At 50.1% G+C, this 22,300-nt stretch overlaps 4 protein-coding genes across 4 annotated transcripts; 1 reads left to right on the forward strand and 3 right to left on the reverse strand.

Annotated features, from left to right (window-relative positions):
• Window positions 1-672: 672 nt before the first annotated feature.
• On the forward strand, window positions 673-2,558 carry F5B22DRAFT_648811 (Clr5 domain-containing protein; the record flags this gene model as incomplete). The annotated part of the gene is made up of 4 exons (XM_047979077.1): window positions 673-854; window positions 917-926; window positions 1,056-1,377; window positions 1,507-2,558. 4 exons carry the CDS (start codon window positions 673-675, stop codon window positions 2,556-2,558), a joined length of 1,566 nt encoding a protein of 521 aa, XP_047828546.1.
• Window positions 2,559-3,905: 1,347 nt separating this feature from the next.
• Window positions 3,906-6,981, reverse strand: F5B22DRAFT_657977 (uncharacterized protein; the record flags this gene model as incomplete). Its single annotated transcript, XM_047980088.1, has 5 exons — window positions 3,906-4,411; window positions 4,473-5,430; window positions 5,464-5,549; window positions 5,580-6,255; window positions 6,292-6,981. The coding sequence occupies 5 exons, from the start codon at window positions 6,979-6,981 to the stop codon at window positions 4,137-4,139; spliced, it is 2,685 nt and encodes an 894-aa protein (XP_047828547.1). The 3' UTR covers window positions 3,906-4,136.
• Window positions 6,982-14,076: 7,095 nt separating this feature from the next.
• On the reverse strand, window positions 14,077-16,578 carry F5B22DRAFT_616108 (peptidase C1-like family protein). Its single transcript, XM_047975565.1, has 2 exons — window positions 15,848-16,578; window positions 14,077-15,764 (listed from the first exon to the last, which is right to left on the reverse strand). Exons 1-2 carry the CDS (start codon window positions 16,132-16,134, stop codon window positions 14,432-14,434), a joined length of 1,620 nt encoding a protein of 539 aa, XP_047828548.1. The 5' UTR covers window positions 16,135-16,578; the 3' UTR covers window positions 14,077-14,431.
• A 450-nt stretch (window positions 16,579-17,028) lies between these two features.
• On the reverse strand, window positions 17,029-21,060 carry F5B22DRAFT_648814 (uncharacterized protein; the record flags this gene model as incomplete). The annotated part of the gene is made up of 4 exons (XM_047979078.1): window positions 17,029-17,618; window positions 17,686-18,191; window positions 18,582-18,906; window positions 20,838-21,060. 4 exons carry the CDS (start codon window positions 21,058-21,060, stop codon window positions 17,029-17,031), a joined length of 1,644 nt encoding a protein of 547 aa, XP_047828549.1.
• Window positions 21,061-22,300: the final 1,240 nt, after the last annotated feature.

Raw genomic sequence — 22,300 nt, forward strand, 5'->3', positions numbered from 1 at the left:
GTGGTGGAAGTACGCTCGTCCTCGGAATTGCCGAGTCATTTCTACTGTGTGTCCTCTCAGTTTGTTCTGTTCATGCTAGCTAGTCTTTCTCATATGTTTGACAGGCTTGGGTTCAGAGCTGAGTTCGCCCTGTCCCAGTCAGTGGTGGTGAGCTGACGAGTTTTGGCTCTTGGCATCCATTTCTTGTCGCCTCTGTGATTCAGGAGTACACGTGTAAGCGGGCAGGGGTTCTCTGTGGCGTTCGTAGCGGAGAAGACTGTTGTAGTGTAGATTCTCTAGCGTAATGTGGGATAACTGTGCTTGATTTCCCAGAATTCTTTCTCGTGACTAATCGTGATCAGCTACCTACAGTACCTACCCGGGCGATCAGTCCAAACACCATCTGACTGGCTTGTCGCGACGACGTGAGCACGTCGTGATGTGACACACAGAGCGCGCTAGAGCTTTGTTGACTCCATAGCCCTCTCCCTCGCCTCAGTCCTCACGAGACTTTCAGATCTGCGTAAGACTCGACCTGGCTGAGCTGATACCATTTGCTCTCTTTGCCTACATTTAGTTGCCTCATTACCTGTCTGCCGGTCTATCTATTTATCCACTTATCACGTCTTGGCCGGGTTGGCATTGCCTCGTCCACCGTCATTGAGGGGCTCTTTGCCCCAAAGGCGATGAAAAATGCAGTCTCCCGTAACTCGCTTAGAAGCCGATGGGACCACGGAACACGGTCAGGTCCGGTATGCGAAGCCGTCGGAATGGGCTGCCCACAAAGACAAGATCAAGAGGCTGTATTTGGACGAGAACAAAACCCTTGACGAGGTGAGGCGCATCATGGCAGATGAATGCCAATTTCATGCGACGTAAGCTTCATCCCAGTGAGACCCCAATATAACACCGTAGTCGGATGGCTGATCAAGTGCAGGCCTAGTATGGTGAGTCCATGCATTAAGACGCGCTCTTGAATGCATTGTAGTGTCTGCACCTATTTCCAGTCATGTTTTACATTGCTCATAATTTGTCGCTCAACAAATGAGAACCCGTGAATTAATTTAGTGGGACAGTATAAGAAGCGCATAAGAACCTGGCACCTTTCGAAGAAGCTAGAAGAAGAAGATGTTTTGGAAGTACTTCAACAAAAGCTGGAAAGAAAAGCAGCGGGAGAGCCCACACAGAACCTTGTGATCCGGGGGCGGGTAGTGAGAAACCAACGCCTCAGACGGTTCCTCGAGCGGCGGCCAGATGTCCTTACGCGGCTTCAAGGCCATCCAAACTCGGCCGCGGCTACAGGCTCTCCTGCGTCGTCTTACGGGACGCCAATTCAAGTCCCTAGAGTACGCCCGTTATCGCCAGAGTCTCGTAACATGGAACGGACCCTCTCAGCAGGTAAGCAGAGGGTCACATGATGACATACCACCACCCGCCCACCTCCACAGCACAGTCTGCGCTCTTACACTACATACAAGGAGATCATTAATCGAATAGATCGAACTGGGCTAACCCTGAATTCTGTAGTACGTGATTATGTCCGGAGCCCCCTGTGGATCGCCGATCAGGGTCGTACTTTTCAAAACATAACAGTAATAGATATGAGAAAATCAAGGGCCAATATGCTCCAAGCCGTTGATGAGTTCTACTGGCTGCAGGCTTCCATCGACAATGACAAGCCACCCAAGGTAGTCTTTCAGCTCGTGAATTCTGCGTTGAACCGCCTCAATGATGCCATGAGGGCACAGCTACCAGACTTCTTCTTTCAGATGCTCGAAATTCTTCAGCACCCGTGGTCAAATCATAGTGAGCTGTCGCATATATTTCGACGACACGTGGCAGAGCTTGCCGTTGCGCACCTGGGTAGGAACCACCCCATGTCTATCTTATGGATACACCTCTTAAGGGAGAAGCACGATGTCAACGTCAACAGCATTACTGAGGATGTCCTGGAGCTTTTGCTCCAAGAACTTCTCATCGCCAAGGGCCCACAGGACCACCTAACCTGCATGGCGCTCGACTACTTACTCCGGTTCTTGATACATACCGAAGGTGCGTACCCGTCATGGGTACGATTCAAACGCTGGTTGGATACATATCCTGGATGGGACGATGCGATAGAGTGGCAAAGCTATGTGCAGTCGACAATAGAAGCACAAAACGTGGAAACCTCCAACGTGTCCTCGGTTATACAACATCCCCAAGTCGGCAGTGCCCGCCGTTTGACATCGGCCGCTGTAGAATATGAGCGGCCTAGTGGTCATACTGTTGGGGACCTCCACTCCGGATATCTCCTGCCGTACTTGGCAGGGAGGATTTCTATTAGAAACGGCGATACCGACCGAGCTGAGGGTCTATTTCTGAAAGCCAAGGCGGTGGCAAGACAAGCTCGCCAACCTCATCTCACCGACTACTACGTCAAGGCCTACACGAATCTCCACGTTCTTTACGTTGCAACAAGACAAGATCAGAAGCTGGAGGAGTTACACAAGGAACTAGCAGAATTCAAGGCTGAAGTGCCGCCGAATATGAAATGGCCGAGGGAGAACCTACCATATCAATGTTTCGACTGCGTCTAGGTCCCGTGCCTGCATGGTATTTTCGCTGCTGTAGCTATCTCCTATGAGAAGCTTGGCTTGGCTTGGCCAGCTATTCGGTTCCTCCGCGCCGACCTATGCACATGAGCAGACTCTACCACGGAAAGGCCGTTGTCGAGTCTTGATCAGAAGGCAGTACACAGCCATCGCTCGTAGATCACCTTGATACATTCGGTGTATATGCAGGGCCAAAGAGAAGTGATGCAGAACCCTTAGTTTCTAGCATTGAATGCATCGAGGGAATGTATGTAAGTGCCTCCTCCTGTCCGATAAACTCCTTGCAAATCTGTCATGGTTGCTCACGGAATTTCAGGAGACGGGTTTGTATATAAAGCGCATGCCCTTACTTGAATAGAGTTAAACGGTCATTATATCTATTTGAGGTCATTTTCACAGTCCCGATAGATAGAGAAGAGGTAGCAAAAGAGAAAAAAAATTTAGATAAATTGAATGCTCTCATTATCCGGTCCCTCGGATCTATACCGATGAGCCTGCAATATCAACCATTCTGAAGAGTTGATAACAACGTAACAACGAGTATGTGGTATGCTGTAAACATCACTCGGCAACGTGAACTCATGTAATCACACGCAATCATCCGACATTGTATACAGCCATCATCGGAAGCAACCCCAGCCAATCTGCATTCCTCCCAATATACATTCTCAACTATATGTACCAGCCAGTGAGTCAGCGAGCGAGCGAACAAGTCAACCGCACGACCCGAAAATGAGACCTACAATCTGCCTTTGTTGCCTAATGCGCATCGCTCCTCATAGAGCACGGAAACACAAGGCACCAGGCACAACATCCGGGCGGACATACATCCACAGCATAATCCTCGTCCCACCCTCTCCTATCCAAGGATCTCATTCCAAGTGAAGCTTATCATTCACCTACATATTCGACATACTAACGCTGTATAACCCTATGGACCTCTATATGTTTCGTACATGCTTCTTCTACCACAACACACCAAGCCGTCACGTCATAAGACGACAACCATCGGAGAAAGGATATACTAGAACACAAAACTACAAGAAACGAGGCTGCGTATCGCCGCGTAAATATCGACTGTGTAAAAACGTATGTTCATAGATATATATAGATAAATATGCACTGATCCACACCCACGTGGCATCCCGGCAATAAAGTTGCTGAAACCTTGCGTCTCCTCGTAACAAACGAATACACAGAGGGTCAATCTAGTCCGCAACTATGTAAAGGATATCATCTTATCCGAGCTCCATCGGTTCAAGAACAAATCTACACTGCAAACTCGGGATACACCGAGTCAGATGTAATTTAAACACCATATTTCTTTCTACATATCGATATAATAAGTTTCGTCCCACGGACAGGTGTATACATGATCTTAGTAAACACTGCTTTTGTCATACATGCTTTGGTATCTCTCTATAAAATTGGGCAATCAGAAGATGTCTCGCAACCATGAATCCAAACACAGAAGAAAAGGGGGAAAAAAAAGCAGCGCCATGAACAAAAGAAAAGGAGTAAGTAAGTTATAGCATTCATTGAGAGAATGAGATAATTCCGCCTTTACCGGCGGTCCTCTGCACTAGATTCGTAATGGCGATGATGATGTTGCGGCTGGCCCGAATGATATTCAATAGTCTTCGGTCGAGTCTCGCTATCGTCGTCATACTTGTGTCGTCTGTGCTTGTCGTCTGCTGCTCGTCCTCTTCGGTATTCTTCTTCTTCCTTCTCTTGGCGGTGTCTATGTCGTCTTTGTCGTTCCTCATCGGAACGGGTTTGCTCTTCGTCCGAGTGACGCTCTTGTCGCGATTCTCTCTCAAACTCCTTCCTTCGCATCTCTGTTTACGCGGTTAGCCTAGTGACTCTATGCAACGCTGGCGCTCTGTCTCTATGACTTGCCTCTTATTTGTGCAGTTGCAGTAGCATAAGCCTGAATCTCCTCTTTATTCAGAACTCGTAGCACAATAACAAAGTCATCGCGGACCTCAAATCGCTCTTTTCCGATAGTGAGAGCTTCGGGGTTGACCTTCTTCCTGCTGATCTTGGTCCATCGGGCCCCGGCTGGGACGTCCTTCTTGGTCTTATCATCTTTGTGTGGCGCCACACCCTCACGAATAGGGTTCGAGTCTTCCGGAAATTTGGCACTAGGTGTCTTAAGGATACCCTTGATTGGTTTGGCTTCGGTCTTGTCTCGTGGAGGAGACACGACGCGTACCTGCTTTTCATCCCGCATGGGAACTACCTCGCGGCCACGAGAATCAGATTCATCCCCTTTATCGGAGCTGTTAGTTCCCGTCGCAGCTCGGGCTGATATCGTCTCTACAGAGGATGGTGCATTTGGTTCATCAGCCTTTTTCGTCCCATTGCTCTGACCATCCATCGCGGCTAATTCAGCCTTCAGGTCAATCAATCCTTTAGTGTCTGTAGGGTCAAAGGCCGAGACCGGCCGTTGTCGCCGTCGTCCAGTGTTGGAAACATCGTCCGGTGAAGCCTCTCGTTTGTCAGATGATCCATTGGGCCTAGCATCGCCGCTGTGTCGTGGACGATCGCGTTGGTCTCTCTCGTCGACGCGGCTACGCTCTCCCTCACGTTCCTTCTCATAGCCGTGATCGCGGTTACGTGGAGATTCACGTTCCGGATCTCGGTCGATGTTGGCAATGACTTCTCGATCCTTAGAGCCTGAAACGGATTCTGCGCGTTCCCGTCGTGGTTCCCTTCGTTGTTCATAAGTGACCGTGTCAGCCCTCGGAGAAGGTTTTCTTTCTGTGGGTTCCGTTTCCTTAGGCCTACTTGCTTCATTGGCACGAGAGTCATAGTCTCTTCCTTCATCAGAAGTTCGTCGTCTTGGGGAGACATTCTCCTCATCTCGGCCTAGAACTGGCACAAGTACGGCGGCGGCGGCCCCTTTGAGGCCAGCTGTGATTTTATCTCGTGTACGACTTACACTCTCGCGCCGGCCAACACCATCTCTTCGATCTTCCCTCCGATCGTCTCGTCGATCCTCACGTCGATCTTCTCTGCGATCCCGGCTCTCTTCAGTACGGGATCTATAATCATCAGCGGCATCTCGGTCATGTGGACGAAGATGGGCCGGTGGCTCGTCTGGGAGACGTTTCAATTCACGATCAGCTATCTCGTGACGTGGACGACGCTCATCGTAGGCTTGAACAGGGTGGGTGCGATCGAGGGTATCTGTACGTATTCCAAACCCACGGGCTGTAACATTGTCATCACGATAGCCATCATCCCGCTCGCGGCGGTCTTTGCCCACCCGCTCGTCATCGCGGGAACGGTAGATATCATCGGTATGTATGGGGCGGGTAGGGCCATCCTGGTAAAGTGACACAGGACGTGGTCGCGTGGTCCTGTTCTCGCTCGAGGGGCTTCTCGGTGCCTCAAGTAGGGCAGGCCGGCGCGAGGTATCAATGGGCGGCGGCGGAGGAACAGCAGGTGGTGCCGGCATGGTAACCGAAGGACGATCGTATGCGCCTGCCGCTGCCGCACGATTGTATCTCTCAAGACCGCTTGATGCCGGAGGCTTCGCGCGTGGACGGGGTTCGTAGCGCGAAGCATCGTGGCTTACCACGTTGACGTGAGGCCGATAATAAGGACGCTCAGCACTGTCACGTCGAGTCCTTCGGTCTCGATCGTGGTCTAGATCATATCTAACCAGCTCGCTCGGCTTCGTGTACTCATAGTAGTCGTCGTCATAGTCTACTGCCGCCGAGCCGCTGGGATAGACGGGAGTTGCATGATGGGCGGGGTGAGCTGGAGTTGTGTACAGTAGATGGGGTCGAGGGTTGCGGAAATTGTCGGTACTCGTTCTAACAGGGCCCCAAAACCTATCGTCACCAACAGCAGCTCCAGTTCCACTAGTACCAGCGACCCGTTCTCGTAAACGATAAAACTCATCGCCCAGAGGTGCCCCTTGGTGATAGCTATGGCGATTGTGGCTGCGTGAGCGGATCGATGAGGCAGGTTGAACGGCATAGTAGGCATCATCATTAGTGCGGTACGCCTCACGAGCGGGGCTACCGGTTCTCACGCTTCCAGAAGCATGGCTTGTCGGTGCGTGAGACCGAGGATGGTTGGTGGTCACAATGATGGGTTTGCCAGAGTGGGAGTCGGCGGTTGAGGAGCGATGTCGGTTTGATCGGCTTAGGCTTCTCGATACGGGCTCTTTGGTGACGTTATATGTCGTCGTAACGGTAGCGGAGGGCGGAGCTGGGCCGGTCGCAGGCTTGGGCTCATGGCGTCGAGGGGCTGGAGGGTCGTAGCGGGTGGTAGGAGTGGCATGAAGCTCGCCGGTGTATGGTAGGTTGTAGCCAATATTGACGGGCATTGAAGCCCGCGCGGGATTGAAAACAGGGGATCTTCGACCCGAATGACGGGATCGAGGATCGGCCATGGTCGTGGCGTCGTGGGAAGAATTTGTGGACTAGATAGACCGAACAGGAAAAAAAAAGAGATGAAATAACAATAGAAGGCGGGGTAGCTGAGGGAGTATAATGTTAGCTAGAATGTCAAGCAGTTTTGAAATGAGCACAAAGACAAAGTTGGATGTGCGAATGGAAAAATGTGATCAGCTGGAGGGAATTTGGATTTGAGATTTGAGAGTGGGATCTGGTATTTTGGGATTTAGGATTTGGTTGCTTGTTGGCTGACTGGCAAGTGGGACATTGTAGTACGGTAGTGCGCAGTAGTGTAAGTACATAGGTAGAGCTCGTCAGAGATGAGAAGGGTACCGGTATGGATGGAGGTAGGTAGGCAGGACGAGGGTAAGACGAAGATAGGTAGGTCGAGGGGGAGGGGATGAGCGACGAGGGGGGCCGTGGGACGGACGGATGAAGTAGGTGGGGTGTCCGCTTGGACTTGAAATGCGACCTGCTAGCTTCTTCTGCTGCTTCGCTTCCAAGACGGGGTTGATTGATTGATCGATTCTATTTGCCTTTTTCTTACAGTCCCGAGTAGGCAGGGTACTTTGTTCCGCCGAAACGATCCTTCGCGCCAAGTCTATTACCGGTATGTCTGTCTGTTGGGGGCGGTAGAAGAGGGAGAAGAGGGAAGAAAGAAAAGAAAAACGAGTGAGATGGATGTATGCGTGCGTGTGTGGGTAGAGAGAGACAGTGTGTGTTGTTTCCTGTGTGCTTGGAGGCCAAAACTAGAGGCTATGTATGTACATGGACAATAGCTCTTCGAGGTGGTGGTGGGTTTTGTGCTGATGGGTTGTTGTTGTCGTTGTTGTCGTTGTTGTCATGCTCAAATAAATGAAAATGCACATACCTGCACTTTTCTCAGCAGGAAAAAAAAAAAATAAAGTCCTAAACCTTTCAATTTTTTTTTTTAATCAGGCCACAAATGTCAGGGTCCTTCCACCGCGGGGTACACAGCGTGGAATGTGGACTGGCTGACCCGTGGAAACAGAGATTGGCTCTTGATATATATCTTGATATATATCGATGAGTTTGGTATGATATGCGTGGGCGCCGCGCGCAAGCTACTGCCGCTGACACTGCCGTGCCGTGCCGCTGATGGTTCTGCTGCTGCTGAATATTGCTGGTGATGCTGAAGAAGAAGAATGTAAGCCGCCGCCGGGTTCCAAGGATATGCCAAGGCTGTTTATGGTTGGGCTGCAGCCGTCGATGATGGAAAGCTGCCCAGCCGAGAGCCACGAGGGGAGTCTCCTTATTAGGAATAGCCTATAGGTGGATCACGAGTCTCGTTTCTCGTCTCGCGTGGTGGTTACATGTACTGTCTGTCTCTCTCTGACTGCGTGTCCCGCCAGCCGCTATGTGTTCCCGTCGGAGGAGGCAAATCTGTAGGTATGGCGCACTGCAGTCTACGTACACGGTCAATTCTCGATCGGTCCGGGATCGACAATGCGGATGGCTGCTGGCTGATCGTCAGCCTGCTTTCTCACCAAGCTACCTTGTAAACAATGGCCCTTTGTATGTGGGAAGAGAGAGAAATAGTGCCCAACACCAGTGGTGGTGGATTGATTGACTGACAGACAGACGAGCAGGGTAGTGCTCACGTCCGGAAGGAGGATGAAGGTTGGGGAGACAGGAATCAATAGTCACGCATAAATTGCATGAACAAATTGACCAGATGCGGAAATATGGCGCCAAGGATGCGACAAATACAGCCAAATGATTGAGCCGTGGTCCCGGACTCAAAGTGGTGAGAAAGAGGAGGTGGTGGTGAATATGGCGATATCTGGCCGTCGGTGTCCGGGTCCCCCGCACGGCTCGCCGCCGCAGTCCTCGAGACGGCCAGGAGCAGGACGACAATATGATTGAGACGTTTCCAACTTCGATTTCGGTGTAAGGCGTGGTTAACAATCCGACTCGAGTAGCCCGGATGCAAAGCAAGCTACTGTAACAGAAGAGCTCTCACGTCCAAGCAAGGACTTGGGAGGGGAGTGTGTGTGTAAGCCAGGTAAAAGAAAGCCACGAGGTCCGACTAGCACCGTAGGGGTCCAACCATCCACCAGATACTGTACTTAGGTGTTCCGGGTAATATTGTCTCGTCTTTTTTTATATTGTCGCCAAAGGATCCATCCAGCAGCAGGTGGATTCGGTCATGCAGATTCCCTCTCTGTCTCTGTCTCTGTCTCTCGCTCTACATACATGTACTTACAGTAGTGTGCTCCTCTACTAGTACAGTCTGTACATGTAGTGGTGTCTTTGATGCAGCAGGGAGTCTTGGTCATGCATTGCAGGACGGGCAAAATGGTGGGTGGGTGGGGTGGGCGACCAAGTCTGGGAAAGACAGTCTGATACGAGGAACGAGAGACTAAATAACTGGATAATGGGCTGAGTTGGGTGAAATAGCGCCGGGACTGGATCTTTGAGACTGGAAAACTGGTAATACGGAAATGACAAAAGGTGAGCAAGAAGATGTAGAATACGAGAGAGAAGGGTGGGCGAGAGAGAGAAAAGGACGACGATGACGACGGTTATAATGTAGGTATGTATTGAATTATTATTATTATAGGTAACTAACTTGCGAGCCCCGACAGACCACGGACCTCTGGATTGCACGAGATAGAGACAAACACGGGCTGAGGCATTAGCACTTGTTGATTTGTTGGCGTTGACTAGATATTCGTCTAGATACCTCCTGTCTCACATTGGTCTACGAATATATTTACCAACCTAGCCTACTCTAGGTAGTTACGAATGTAGGTATATACAGTAGGTAAGTAGGTGGCTAGGTCTTTGTTGAGGTAGAACGACCTCGAGGGTGAGCTGTGCAATGAATGGGACGGATGATGGATACCAATAATAGAAAATGAAATAAAAGAATAAACCATGTTAGCCAGTGAAGCTGCCACCGGCATCTGGTCCATCACGAGTGCCAAGCAGAGAGCCACGGTCTGCCGCTATGTCCATGTAAGTGATGTAACTACGTCGCTCGTGAAAGATGTAAGTGGAGAGACAAGGGCGGCGATGACGTCCCCCCATGTCTCACCCACGATTCGCAGGTATTCTCATTCAAGCAAGATGCTATTACTAGATATGTTTTTTTTATTGTACATCGCCATATACTGTCTGCCTACCTACCTATGTAGGCAGGTAGGTAGGTAGTAAATACTAATAGAATCAAGAGTATTATCTGTACATATACCTATGGTTGTTCTACCGGTTACCAAGCACATGTAGAAGTAATAAGTGGATATCGGAAAACATAGAGGGGCAAAATAAGCAACAAAAAAAAAAAAAGAATATCGGTATTATCACTTGTTGCGTCAGTGGTCATTTGGCGACTAGGACCCCGGCCAAGTCAGAGAAGGAAGTACGCTAGGTATCATGAAGAGAGCAAGACATGGAGAAGACGTCTAAAAAGGCGGGTCAGGGCCAGGGTTCTTAATTATAGTAGTATCCTTGTATCGTGTAGTCGACCTCAAGCCCATAGGTATATGTGTAGTGTGTGTATTGTTGGTGCCTACGGTTGGTTGCACTATCGACATTTTGTCGTGTGCGTATCTGCGTGTGTTGTTCAAGTTTCAAGGAATGGAATTCGTCGCTGCTCAAATGTTTCACAGTCGACAAAAGTGCCCACTCACAAGGTAACAATCCGCCCTTTTCGGCAAGTTCATCCTCAAATATATATTTAGGTGGCCTAGTCGACAAATCGGTAGTCAACCGAGGCCAATCGGCCAACAGTGCCACGGCGCGGTTTTCTCGACCATTATCCAACAGTTTGTGCCTGACGAGCAAGCCAGCAGCTAGTCGTGACTGATGGCAGCCAGAGGAATACCAAGTATACACTAGGTAGACATCAGATGAGGCGATCACGTCCATCCTCTCGGCCGACAACCGCCAGACCAGTGATATCGGGTTCCCCTGGCCCTGAGAACCCACATGGTTGTCGCCTCGCTGCCACTTTCCCTCCTGCCTACCACGCTCGAGAAGACTGTGGTGTGCGCCTTGGCTCCGTCGTTCTTGTAGAACAAACGGGATCCTCTGGTACCCCAGGCGTCCGTCCAACGGCGACGTGTACCTACCTGCCTACCACTTTTACCTAACTCGACAAGTGACTGTCTCTGTGGGCTCATCTCGCCTCTATCTCAGCCTTAGCTACACAGCTTCTTGTGCTGTACCGAAGCCCCAATTATTCGAAACGGATGGGGTAGCCTGTTGTTGCTGTTGATGTTGCTGTCGCTATTGTTATTATGGTGTTGCTAGCAAACTTACGCGCCGCACGGAGGGTGCTCGTTGGTTGCCTAGCTCTACATTGCATGAATGGAGGCTCGAGCTTGAAGGTTCAGGTCCGGGTGGCTTCTCACAGCGGCGTCTGCCGTACCTATCACATTCCATCATCTGGACACAATAATTGATGGATGTGATATGTATACGCTCAATTAACAAGCTAGCCTGGAAGACAGAGAGAGCTACTTCAACTTTCGTGTACGTGCTCTCTACTGATGCTAATGCTGCAGCATGTCCCAACAACTGCCGCCGTGCCTCTCCATCGACCACCAGGGCCTTCTAGTATGCTGCGAATGAACATAACAACAGATCTGGTGCAGTGCTCCTGGCGCTAAAGCAACTTCGAAATCGGGAATCTTTCGGGCTGCAATGGGTTTTGCCCATCTGGATCCATGGGAACCCAACCTTCGCCTCCCTGTGGCCGTTGGCGTGGGTCCCATCCCTCTTCGTTTCTCATCTCGTCTCGTCTCGACCTGTTATTGGAAACCAACAAGCCTGCTTTCTAAGTACAGCACACGCGTAATCATACTGCTGTCCTGTCTGTATGACAAGCGTTATTCGAGATATACTGCAGTACGTATCTAGCTGCTTGCCGAGCCCTCGTGCCTGAAGCTAGCGCACAGCATCTACATCGTCTGGTCCCGTACGATTGGATTCGCAACTCCTTTCTATCCATTTTCCTATTATGCTATACGGATCCTCGATAAGCCACGCTCCCTCGAATCCCTGCAGCCTCTGCACACATTTCCAACATCTGTTGGTTTCTTCTCTGATCCTGCTGAGATGGGTAGTGAAGCACGGCTTAACCGCCCGATTTCTAGAGATGCCACACGGCTGCTGGAGGAATCGCGACCAATAAGTCTATGGGTCGAGATGACTCTGCAGCAAACTAGTGAGTATGCGACAGTGATACCCAAACGTGCGCCGCGATTGTTTGCGAAGCTGACTATCAGCTGCTGCGATGGTCGGCTTGTCTGTAAGCTGTGCTACTCAACGGTTGGTTTCTAAATACATTCCACAGTAGGCTACAACGGGGCAACGCGACAAAACGAGCTTGGATTCGTTGTTGGCGGTTTGTTTTATTCCTGTAATCTCAGATATGAGTGATATTACTACACTTTGTCGCATACGGCCTTGCCGTTGTCCAACTAGTCAAGGCCTATTCATGACCATCTCTACCCGGATCCATATCTGAGAAGCCATCTTGTAGGTGACCATGCCTTGTCTAGGGTGTGCCTTGTATGTAGTCAACCAGCGGTATAAGCGGGCACGAGGCTGTGAATACTATTAAGAACTCGTGTCATCACCTCTATGGAGAATAACATGGTACCAGCGGACATTCCAGAGCATAGCCTGTTCAAGCAGCACTAGAAAATATTCTGTACATGTTCTGTTTATCCCATAGATTCACATATGATAAGAAGTAGACGCCGAATGTGGGTATGAGTAATCATGACTCTCACGATCCATACGGCCGAAAGGTAAAGTGAGTATAGTTCTTTCCCGACTCGGCATACTCCCTTATTCCATTTGTTCCGCCCCTTACCTCCTACTATGCAGTTCACCGCGAAGGTAGGTATATGTATCTGCATCCGTATATCGGAGACCAATACTTCGATGGCTTAATGTAAGCAATTTTCCGCCTCGGATTTACGCGATCTGATGAACCTATGTATCTGTTTGTCATCATGGCGCGCAACGAAACACATGGAACCCTTCTCACCTCTCATCTCGACAAATCGCTCAAGGACCGCCCCAGCGCCTGTTCGCCTGTTTGTCGTAGTTTATCTCGCGAGTATAGCAAACGGAAGGGCGATCACCAGACATGAGAGGGAATAAGCGGGAATCTGCAACTATCCGTTGCCCATCGCCCGGCCGAGAAGCGGCTCTCAATATACCTACGTAGTGTATATCATGTAGATACAAACCACCGCACACAAATCACCAAAACAGACTAAGCAAGCCACTCGCCGACTCGCCTCTCAAGAAAAGAGGACCTCCCCTCGTGATTTCCTTCCAAAAACCTCCTCCTATACTAAAATAACCATTCTCTAATAGCGATGACTTGTCCATCCACATGTCTCCAACAGGCACGTCTGATAGGCAGGTAGGGCAACTTCAGCATTTCGAAAACAGGGCTGATGATTCGATAGCCTCTCGTAGTCAAGTCACATTACCTTTCAACATACAAGGGTAGGTAGGATAAAACTTTCTTGGTTGATGCCCAAATGTCACAGATAAGTGGATATATTCCGTCGATGTTGCTGTAAGCGTGCACTGCATGGTAGTGTGGCTATTTCTGACCTCCGAGGAGAAAACGAAAAAGGAAGAGGAAAAAAGAAAAATGACAAGAGGAGACGTGAATGACCATGAAGAAGGTAAATTTGTCTGGGATAGCCTGACACGCTGCCTTCGCGAAGTGAGGACACTCAACTCAGGGGCTTCCGAGTCAGATATCTTATTCTAGATCATGAGAGTTTCTACTGGTCTACTCGATTCCTAGATTTTCTAAGTGCAAAATTCCATAAATTTCGGTTCAAAATCGCAATTTGGTTGATGTGAATATCACAGTTAACCTAATGGTTATTTGAGTGGTTCAAGTACTTAGGTAGGCAGTTAACCAAACAAATCACAAGTTTTATATACCATATCTCAAGAACGTCGGGCTAGAGGCTCTCTACAATCTACACTCACACTCCAGCTTAAGGGCAGCGTCCCATTCCTTGGACTCGGTATTAGAAGAATTTCCCTCCTCAACGCTGCAGGGGAAGAGAGAGATTTAGTCGTAGCTTGTTTGTTCCATCACCACGAATACTACCACTACCTAGCTCTAAGGAGTCCTCGCTGATACTGATATACTAGAATCATTTTCTAGTCAAAGTCTTCATGTAAATAAGTCATCCGTTGAAGCTGTGCACACATAGCCAGAATGTAAGGTAAGGCAGGCAGGTAACTAGGAAGAACACAAACCAGTCAATATTTCAGTACGTATAACGTATAAACTCGTGAATCATACAGACCATAGACAGACAATGAATCCATCCCTAGCACTAACGCCCCATTCCCATAAAACAAAAATCGACCCAGAGCACGCCTAACAGGATCTTCATCGCAGCCACAGCTTTACGGCCCAGTTACCTTCATCTAAGCCAATGCACCCATAGGATCCCAGAGCGGTAGAATAATAGGCTCCTTTTTAAGCACATCCCTAACCTCGTTGCTCATGCAGCGCGAATCGATAACAGCCTGATACACGAACTGATCCATCCAGTCATCACTCATGACAAACCACCCTTTATCCCCATTCTCCTGCCCCCACGAGTTCTGCACGCGCCATCTCACGGGATTCCCCGTCTTCTCATCCAGATGGACCGCGGTCAAGACCATAGCGTGCGTCATGGCCGACTCGCCAGCGCGAAGTCTGCCAGCTTTGTCCATGGCGCCAGCAGCGTACATATCGACATTGAAGCCGAGGCCGTAGTCGACTAACCCGAGATCCATGATGCCCGTGCGTCGATCGCTGAATTTGCCGACGTCGCAGCCGAAGAACACGGGGATACCAGCCTTGAGGGTGCGGATGCACGCTGACTTGAGCACGCTCATGTTGACGTTGATGTAAGTGATCCTGCGCCCGCCGACGACGTTCCCGAGGCGATCAACAGTCATCAACGAAAATGGCTCGTGCCGCGGATCGTGCACGAGCGACACCATCTTCTCGATACCTGCGCTCGAGATCCGGTACCCAGTACTAGGCACCGTCGCCGCGATATCCCGCGCAAATTCCCGCGGCGTCTTACGCACCGTGTGCGCAGTACCGTCTTTATCGAGGAAATCCCACTCGAAAACTCCATCACTCGCAGGCGGCGGACCGAGCGTCAGCGTAAGGATGGTGTGAATCTCGCGCATCATCTTCTCCTTGGTAGCTCTCAATATCTCAAGCCTTCGCGCAGAAGAGGAAGACTTCTTCGCGACGATATTCCGCAGGACGAGGGCGAACTCGCGCAGTTTACCCACAACGACATAATTGATCGTACTACTCGTCATCGCGTTCCAACTATCCGGATACAGCACCTGCGGCACAAGACCGTACTTCTCAACGAGGTTATACACCATATCCCACTGACCTCCGTCGCTAACAGGGTCGGAAAGCAGACGCTGTACGAGACGGCCCTCGAGGTCCTCGTCCGCGGTATCGATGATGTTCTCGAGGAAAAAATTGGCTTTCTCCAACTTATCCCAGAAGAACAGATACGCCTGCGACAGCTCGAACGAGTCGAGCCCGTACTTCTGCATCAGCGCGATGCGGAAGACATTGGTGCTCGCGAAGAGCCAGCAACGGCCGGAGGATCTCTGGTTGGTGATGGGTGCGCCCTCGAAGGGGATGCGGACGTTGAAGACTTGTTGGTCTGCGATTTGGGCGAATCGAGACGTTAGCACGTCCTTGGGATTTGCACTGCTAAGAGCGTACAAGGCCAGTCTAGACCACACAACACTTAGTATTAGTCACAAGCCCTTGAACAGGAAGAAAAAACAGTGTATAAACACATGTTTGCTACACACCTGTTCTTGGGGTCTTCGAATAGTTGATCTTGCCAATCCTGCATCACCTCCAGCGCCAGACCCTCCGGGCTTCGCTGGAGCTTCGCGGCGGCAGGCTTCTCGCAATCGACAAGAACGTAATCATCTCCGCTATCTCTCCGATCTTTCTCAGAAAGCCGATCCGCAGCAGCGATGAGAGCCTTTTTGGACTCGCGTTCGCTTCTCTCCTGCTCTAGTGGCTTCGCCGTGGCTATATCAGTGGTCACCCACGAAGGCGCCGTCGCTATCTTCGACTGTTGTGCGCCCATGACGAAATAAAAATAAAATGTGATATTATAAAGATAGCGAAGAATCAATGAATGATTCGCCGAAGTGGTATATATACCTGAGTCTACTTAGAGCGAGCCTTACCTTCCAAGTGACCAACTTCCACAGAATCAGTCGGTACAAGTCCCTTGAAATCAAGAATAAGATGAGTAAAAGCAGGACAGGGCAAAGCAAGAGATGTCCCGTCCAAGAAGGTGTCCGTCCATATGCCGTAACATTAAACCTACTGACCTACCTACTTATCCTCGGTACAAATGCCCAGGTACTGATAAGGACGAACGAGGGGCGGGTTGTAGCTCTTGATTGGTGCAGAGATCTAGAGCTCCTACGCCCATTTCCCCTCATGAGAGCGGGCCATTGGATAAACCATACAAGGTTAAGTACCTTGATGGTTAAACTTGAGCAGATGGCAAGTTTTGACCAACGTACCTACTTAAGGAGGCAAGTCGAGTTCTCACCCAATAGCTAATTGGACGTTAGAAGCTGCGCTTGTATCGAAGGGGCAGTCCGCCGAAGCGATGCAGCAAACATTAACGACAACACACCAATTCCATAACAGTATAAAGGATCAATGCAGACGGGGTCGAAGCTGATATGCAAACCTCACAAGTATAATACAGATGAAAAGAGACGATATATGCATAAATCCATGATACCAACATTGTATTACCAACGATATACAGAGCTATCTAACTTGATATGCTACCATGAGATCAACGACCCTTTTACAACATCTTCCCTTCAATACATAAATGTCGCGCATCATCGCACAACCACGCTAGTAAAGGCGTGCCCCAGTATCACCACAACAGGCTAAGGTCGAATGAGCTGTATAAAAGCCATTCATCATTAAGGGCGACAAAAGAGAAATACGTTTACAAGCGAGAGCCGTGAACAACCTTGACGTCAACGACGAGCTCGTTACCGTGGTCGTTAAGGACAAGGACGCGGACGCTGCCGTGACCCTGGTTGAAGGCAGAGGACAGACGAGAGTAGAGTCCGGACTGGTCAATGACAGGGAGACCAGTCTTGACATCACCAGACTCAGTCATGGCGGTGACGCTGCCGTTCTGAATGTCAAGCACACGGTACTGCTTGAAGACGGGGCCAAGCATGGTCTGGACAACAACGCTGGGAGCGGGGTTGGAGACGAAGGAAGACTCCTCGTGGAGCTGCTTGCTGAACAGGTCAACACCGAGGTAACGGTGCTGGCCAGTAGCGGACGAGGTGGAGATACGGATGACCTGGCAGGGGCGGCCCTGGAGCATCAGGATGTCACCCATGCGGATGTGGTGGCAAGGAATGGTGACCGTGTTGGGGATGGCATTGCTACCGCCAGAGCGAGGGGCAGGAGCAGGAGCAGAGTGAGAGTGAGTCTCGCGGATCACCTCAACGCGCTCGCCTTCAGGGTGGAAAATACGGTCAGCCACCTTGTGCAATCCATGGCGGAAGGAGTGGTAGTGTCCTATTCAACCAATTGAATCAGCTGAGGAGCACTATTAGGGAAAGGGCTGGGGACATTTGTTACTCACCGTCCTCGTCGTAGTAACCCATTCTGGATTTTTGGTAAGCGGATGTGTGGCGGGGTTGAAGGACAGTTTCTTCAGTAACCTTCACGTCCTTGTAGGATGAAGGGGCAGTCTTGTGAGGAACGTCGACGGTTTCTTCAGTGAAAGAGACCTGGTCGGCGTAGTGAGGGACGTGAGCAGGAGCGGCGTCTACGGTAGCACCGGTTACAGTGACGTGTTCGCCGAACTGGGGGCGGTGAGTAGGAGTGTCAACGGTTTGGCCGGTGACGCGGGTATCCTCTCGGTAGACAGAAGGCTGAATACGAGAACGGTATTCTTGCTCAATACGGTCAATAGCAGAGTAATGGGGCTTGTGCTTGTGGTCAACCTGAATGGAAGACTCAGAGTAGGTGGAAGGTTCGTAGTGAGCCTTGTGGTGGTGATGGGGGCGGGGAGCCTGAGAGTAGGAGTTGTCCTGAGTGTAGGTGTTGTGAGTCTCGTGGAAGGAGGTTACGTTGGCAGGTCTGTGGCTGAAGCAAGGTCAGTCAAAATGTTTTCCGAACGAAATGATTGTTTACATCAGGTTCTGCACTAGACTCCATCCTATCCTAGTCAAATGATGGGTCACAGCCAAAGGAAATTTGCTAGCCAGGGGTCAAGATGGGGCGAGCCGAAATGGGCTGTGCCCAGGTTGACAGTGCGAACTGGCCTGGGCTGACCACGTCACGACGGACATCTTGGCGGTCTAGCTCATAATTTCTCCCACCCCTAACATGAGCTCTTCATTCGCGCAAATTCGCCGTGTTGACGCTCATATTCGACGCGAGAAACATGGTTATGTTTTCCGCTCAAAGAGCCGCAATTGACAATTGAACAATTGGAAAATAGAGACGACATTAGGAAAAGGGCTTCGCGCTTACAGGTGCTCCTCGTAGTACTCGCGGTGGACACCGGGACGGCGGTAACGTTCTTCTTCACGTGTAATACGGACCTCTTCTTCACTGTAGCGCTCCTGTCGTCGCGGGGGCAGCTGAGCAGAGGCGGAGATAGAAGAGTATTGACCTTCCCGTCCGGCTTTCTCGGGTTTGGCGGGAAGTTTGATCTCAAGCTCTTCGTGAGTCTCGGTGGTCTTGGTCTGGGCCGAAGCCTCGGCGGCTTCCTTGTAGGTACGGGGGAAGATGCTGAAGGGCACGGGAACGCGGGCTTCAAAGTCCAGGTTGACGACCTTTACGGCGCAAGAATCCTCTTCCCGACAACGGAGTCAAGAAGATTCCTCTTGCTCTTCTTTCTAGGTATCTGAAAGAAAAGAAGGGAGGTGAAGAAGCAGCGGATACTGTCGCTCACTTCTAGACTCGATTCTTTCTGGCAGATGGGACTGAAATAGAAGAGCGGGTTGGGTAGAGAGTGGTGGTTGGGCTGGAGATGGAAAAGATCAAGTAGGAGAAAAGGAGGTGAAGGGGCAGAGGCGGCTATTGGCGAGCAAGAAATAGGAACTCGAGCAGGCTGGACCGGGGGGTGATGCAGCGCGATGCAGAGGGCTGGGAGTCGTCGTGGGTTGGCTGGGCAAAGATGGGAGAGCTGGGGTTGGTGGTCCAAGTGTGTCCAAGTGTGTCCAATGTACCCAGTTCTGCGCAGGGAGCAGCTGTTGTGAGAGGGCGTTGAAGCCGAATTGCAGAATTGCAGGGGCTGTATGGAACCATCGTGTGTTTACACGGGTGGGCCGGCCCAGGCGGTCTGTTTATCTTGAAGCCAAAGGGGGTTAGAGCATCTTATAGCGCCTACCTACACTACCTAGGTAGGTACCTTAGGTAGTGCTGGGGCGGGTCTTTGCCCCCTACCAGAGCCCTACCTAACACTGCTGCGATTATTACCTAGGCACACCTAGCAGAGACAGGTAGGTAGGTTCTGCTAGGTCTCTATCCGGACCACTACCTATGACGGCTACTGAGGGTGCACTATTCCCAGGGGACCCAGCCTCGCCAGCTAGGTACCTACCATTGGACCCAAAACTCAATCAAGCCCCCTGAATGCAAGCTACCTTTTTAGGGCGTGATAGTGCTTCGTCTAACTTCCTTGTTCCTACCTCACTAGTACTAACTCGGCGATGAGGAGCTCCGGTTTTCTCCACCTCGCGCAGCTCCCTGGCAGCACCCAACCACCGCAAATTGACACTTTCCAGCTGTTGTCCTACTGAGCGCAAAAGTACCTACCGAGGATTCACAGGAGAGATGAATGGAAGTGAGGCGGTCCTGAGAATTGGTATTACACGTAATGAGCTCTCGACTGACGGTTCTTCCTACTGTTTGCATGTGGACAATTGCTATTAACACGGTGTATCCAAGTACTATCATGCATGGGATTGCGCAATGGACATGAGCTCCTCTCCCACTTGCTTGGGCGGAAGCCTCCCCCGGCTTGGTGTACCACACGTACAGTAGAGACTACAGTATGCGCATGATCTTACACTGTATGTATAGGTCAGGTCGCGTTGAGCGTCGATGAGAGACTTTGTCGCATCCATTTCCACTGGTCCAATCAATCTGAGTCGCATACTGTAATACCTACGACGCTCGCTCACACCATTGATTGATCAGGGCTGCTAAAGCTAGGTACTGCCTACTACCTAGGTAATAACTCCGGTTCCCGGGCTTTGGCGCCAACCGAAACGCTTCGAATTAGTCGCCTGCTACAGTTCAGTCGTTACAGCACAAACACGCTATAGCCAATGGCAGTTCAGCGCCTCTTGATGCTGTGAACACAAGAAAATCAAGAGGCTGGAGCTTGGAGATCTATACTACAAACTGAAAGACGTTACCTACAGTACGGTTGTGCGTGGCTGGGAGCGTTTGCATTACTGCCCCCAGATCCTTTCGCATGGAGGTGGCTGGGGAACACCTAACATCTCACCAGATACTGACGACTCTGCTGACGTCCTGCCGCCTGTCTTAAAGCATTCCCTCTGGATGCTGTACATCGTGGTCCGCTGTCATTGGGTCGTGTATCACAACTTATGCAAGCCTACGGCTTTGGTGCGTGTGTGGTGTCGTACCGATGTAAGCTGAACCATGCTCTCTTTCAATCTGATCGACACTGTGCGCAGGCATGCATTACAACAGCCAATTCAAGTTCTTTCTATTACCTTACTTGTTCTACACTATAATAATAGCGTCGATGACCTTCAATGCCATTCTGAAAGGTTGGCCAGTCCTCGATTGTCCAGCCAACTTCAATCGCCTCGGCCCATCCGACTGGAGCTTGAACAAAAACACACCAAGCGGAATAACCCCTGCAGTTTGAAGAGCTTTCGGGTTCCCCTGATCGCCAGTATCCACACGTTACCATGACAACCTCGGCCCAGACACGCGCTACCGTTCGCGATCCGTTGTGGAGAAATCGCATCTCGCAATTTGACTTGCCAGCACAAACAAGAACAACACCATCACATGTTGACTACCCACCAGATTCGTGCCTAGGTAGCATTGTATTCCGCGATTCCAGATACCTAGGCAGCTAGAGACGGCTAGGGACTACCAGCACATTCAGCAATGCCAGAGGTTGAAGACAGTTACGTAATATTGCTATGGGATTTGGCCCGGCATTAGCAGGTAAATCGTAACAGGTACGTACGTAAAAAGCATAGGTAAGTAGGTATGCCAGAAGATCAATACATCAAAACCTACCGCTAGGTGAACATATCAGCATTACCTATGTAGTAGGTAAGTGTATAGCATGAGCCACCGTAAAGATTATAGGCAGGACATAAAAACAGCTTGGAAATCTCCCGATTCCATGCTACGGCAGCTGAAGTATATTAGCTCTCATGATCGTTACGCTTCTCTTGGGGGATTATGTGCTAGCGAAGCGATCCTGCTAACGGTTTATACCAGACACCCATTGACAAGTAGATAGATGCACATGTCTGTAAGAGACGCGTATTTCAGCTAAAACAATAGTTAATATACCTTGTTATAACTTCTAGCTGCCCACAGCAGACAATCCAACACGATTAGCTAGATATTTATTTGAGTAACTCGAGACTATTCTCAAGAACTGCATAATATCAAGCTAGTCGTAACAGTCCATCATACTCGGAGCCTGAATGCTTCATGGGCCATAGGATCATTGAGCATCTACCGATACAAGCCCAGCAGCTTCAGGACAAGGCGTGTGAAGCATGCCATTTCTTATTAGCTAGTTAAAGTAAGAGATAATCGTTATAACTGGTCACATGGCACTCGCAGAATACACACCTGGTCCACAATCAAGATGTAGTTTTGATCTCCAGTTGCCCAAGGTTTTGAGCATTTGGTTGCTTTTGAGTAAGTTCTATATACCTAACCCTGTCACACGTCTCGTCCCATGATCTGGACTTCCAGTACTGCTCTGCTCACTAGCAAACATCCGGGACCACTTGACCATGTGTACACCAAATCTCTTCGACCTCTTGACCTCCAATGCAATTTTTAACTATCTTCTCTCCAGTGTGATGTTCAGATCTGGCCGATTCCTATACGTACCGCCCTGCCGCGCTGTGTATATTTAAATAGACCATGATGTTGATATATCTAAATTGCTAACTTAGTACAAAGTTTCATATTACCATGAAGCTCTTTACGCTTGTAGTTACTATTATGATGTT

This window comes from Xylaria bambusicola, assembly GCF_022495145.1.
Source record: "Xylaria bambusicola strain CBS 139988 unplaced genomic scaffold F5B22scaffold_37, whole genome shotgun sequence".
Classification (NCBI taxonomy): Eukaryota; Fungi; Ascomycota; class Sordariomycetes; order Xylariales; family Xylariaceae; genus Xylaria; species Xylaria bambusicola.

Bases quoted from the DNA above. Each gene is read 5' to 3' on its own strand.
- F5B22DRAFT_616108 (XM_047975565.1), bottom strand. From the start codon at position 16,134: ATGGGCGCACAACAGTCGAAGATAGCGACGGCGCCTTCGTGGGTGACC. The intron at 15,765-15,847 runs GTGTGTAGCAAA...TGTGTGGTCTAG, and splicing joins TTCGAAGACCCCAAGAACAG to ACTGGCCTTGTACGCTCTTA.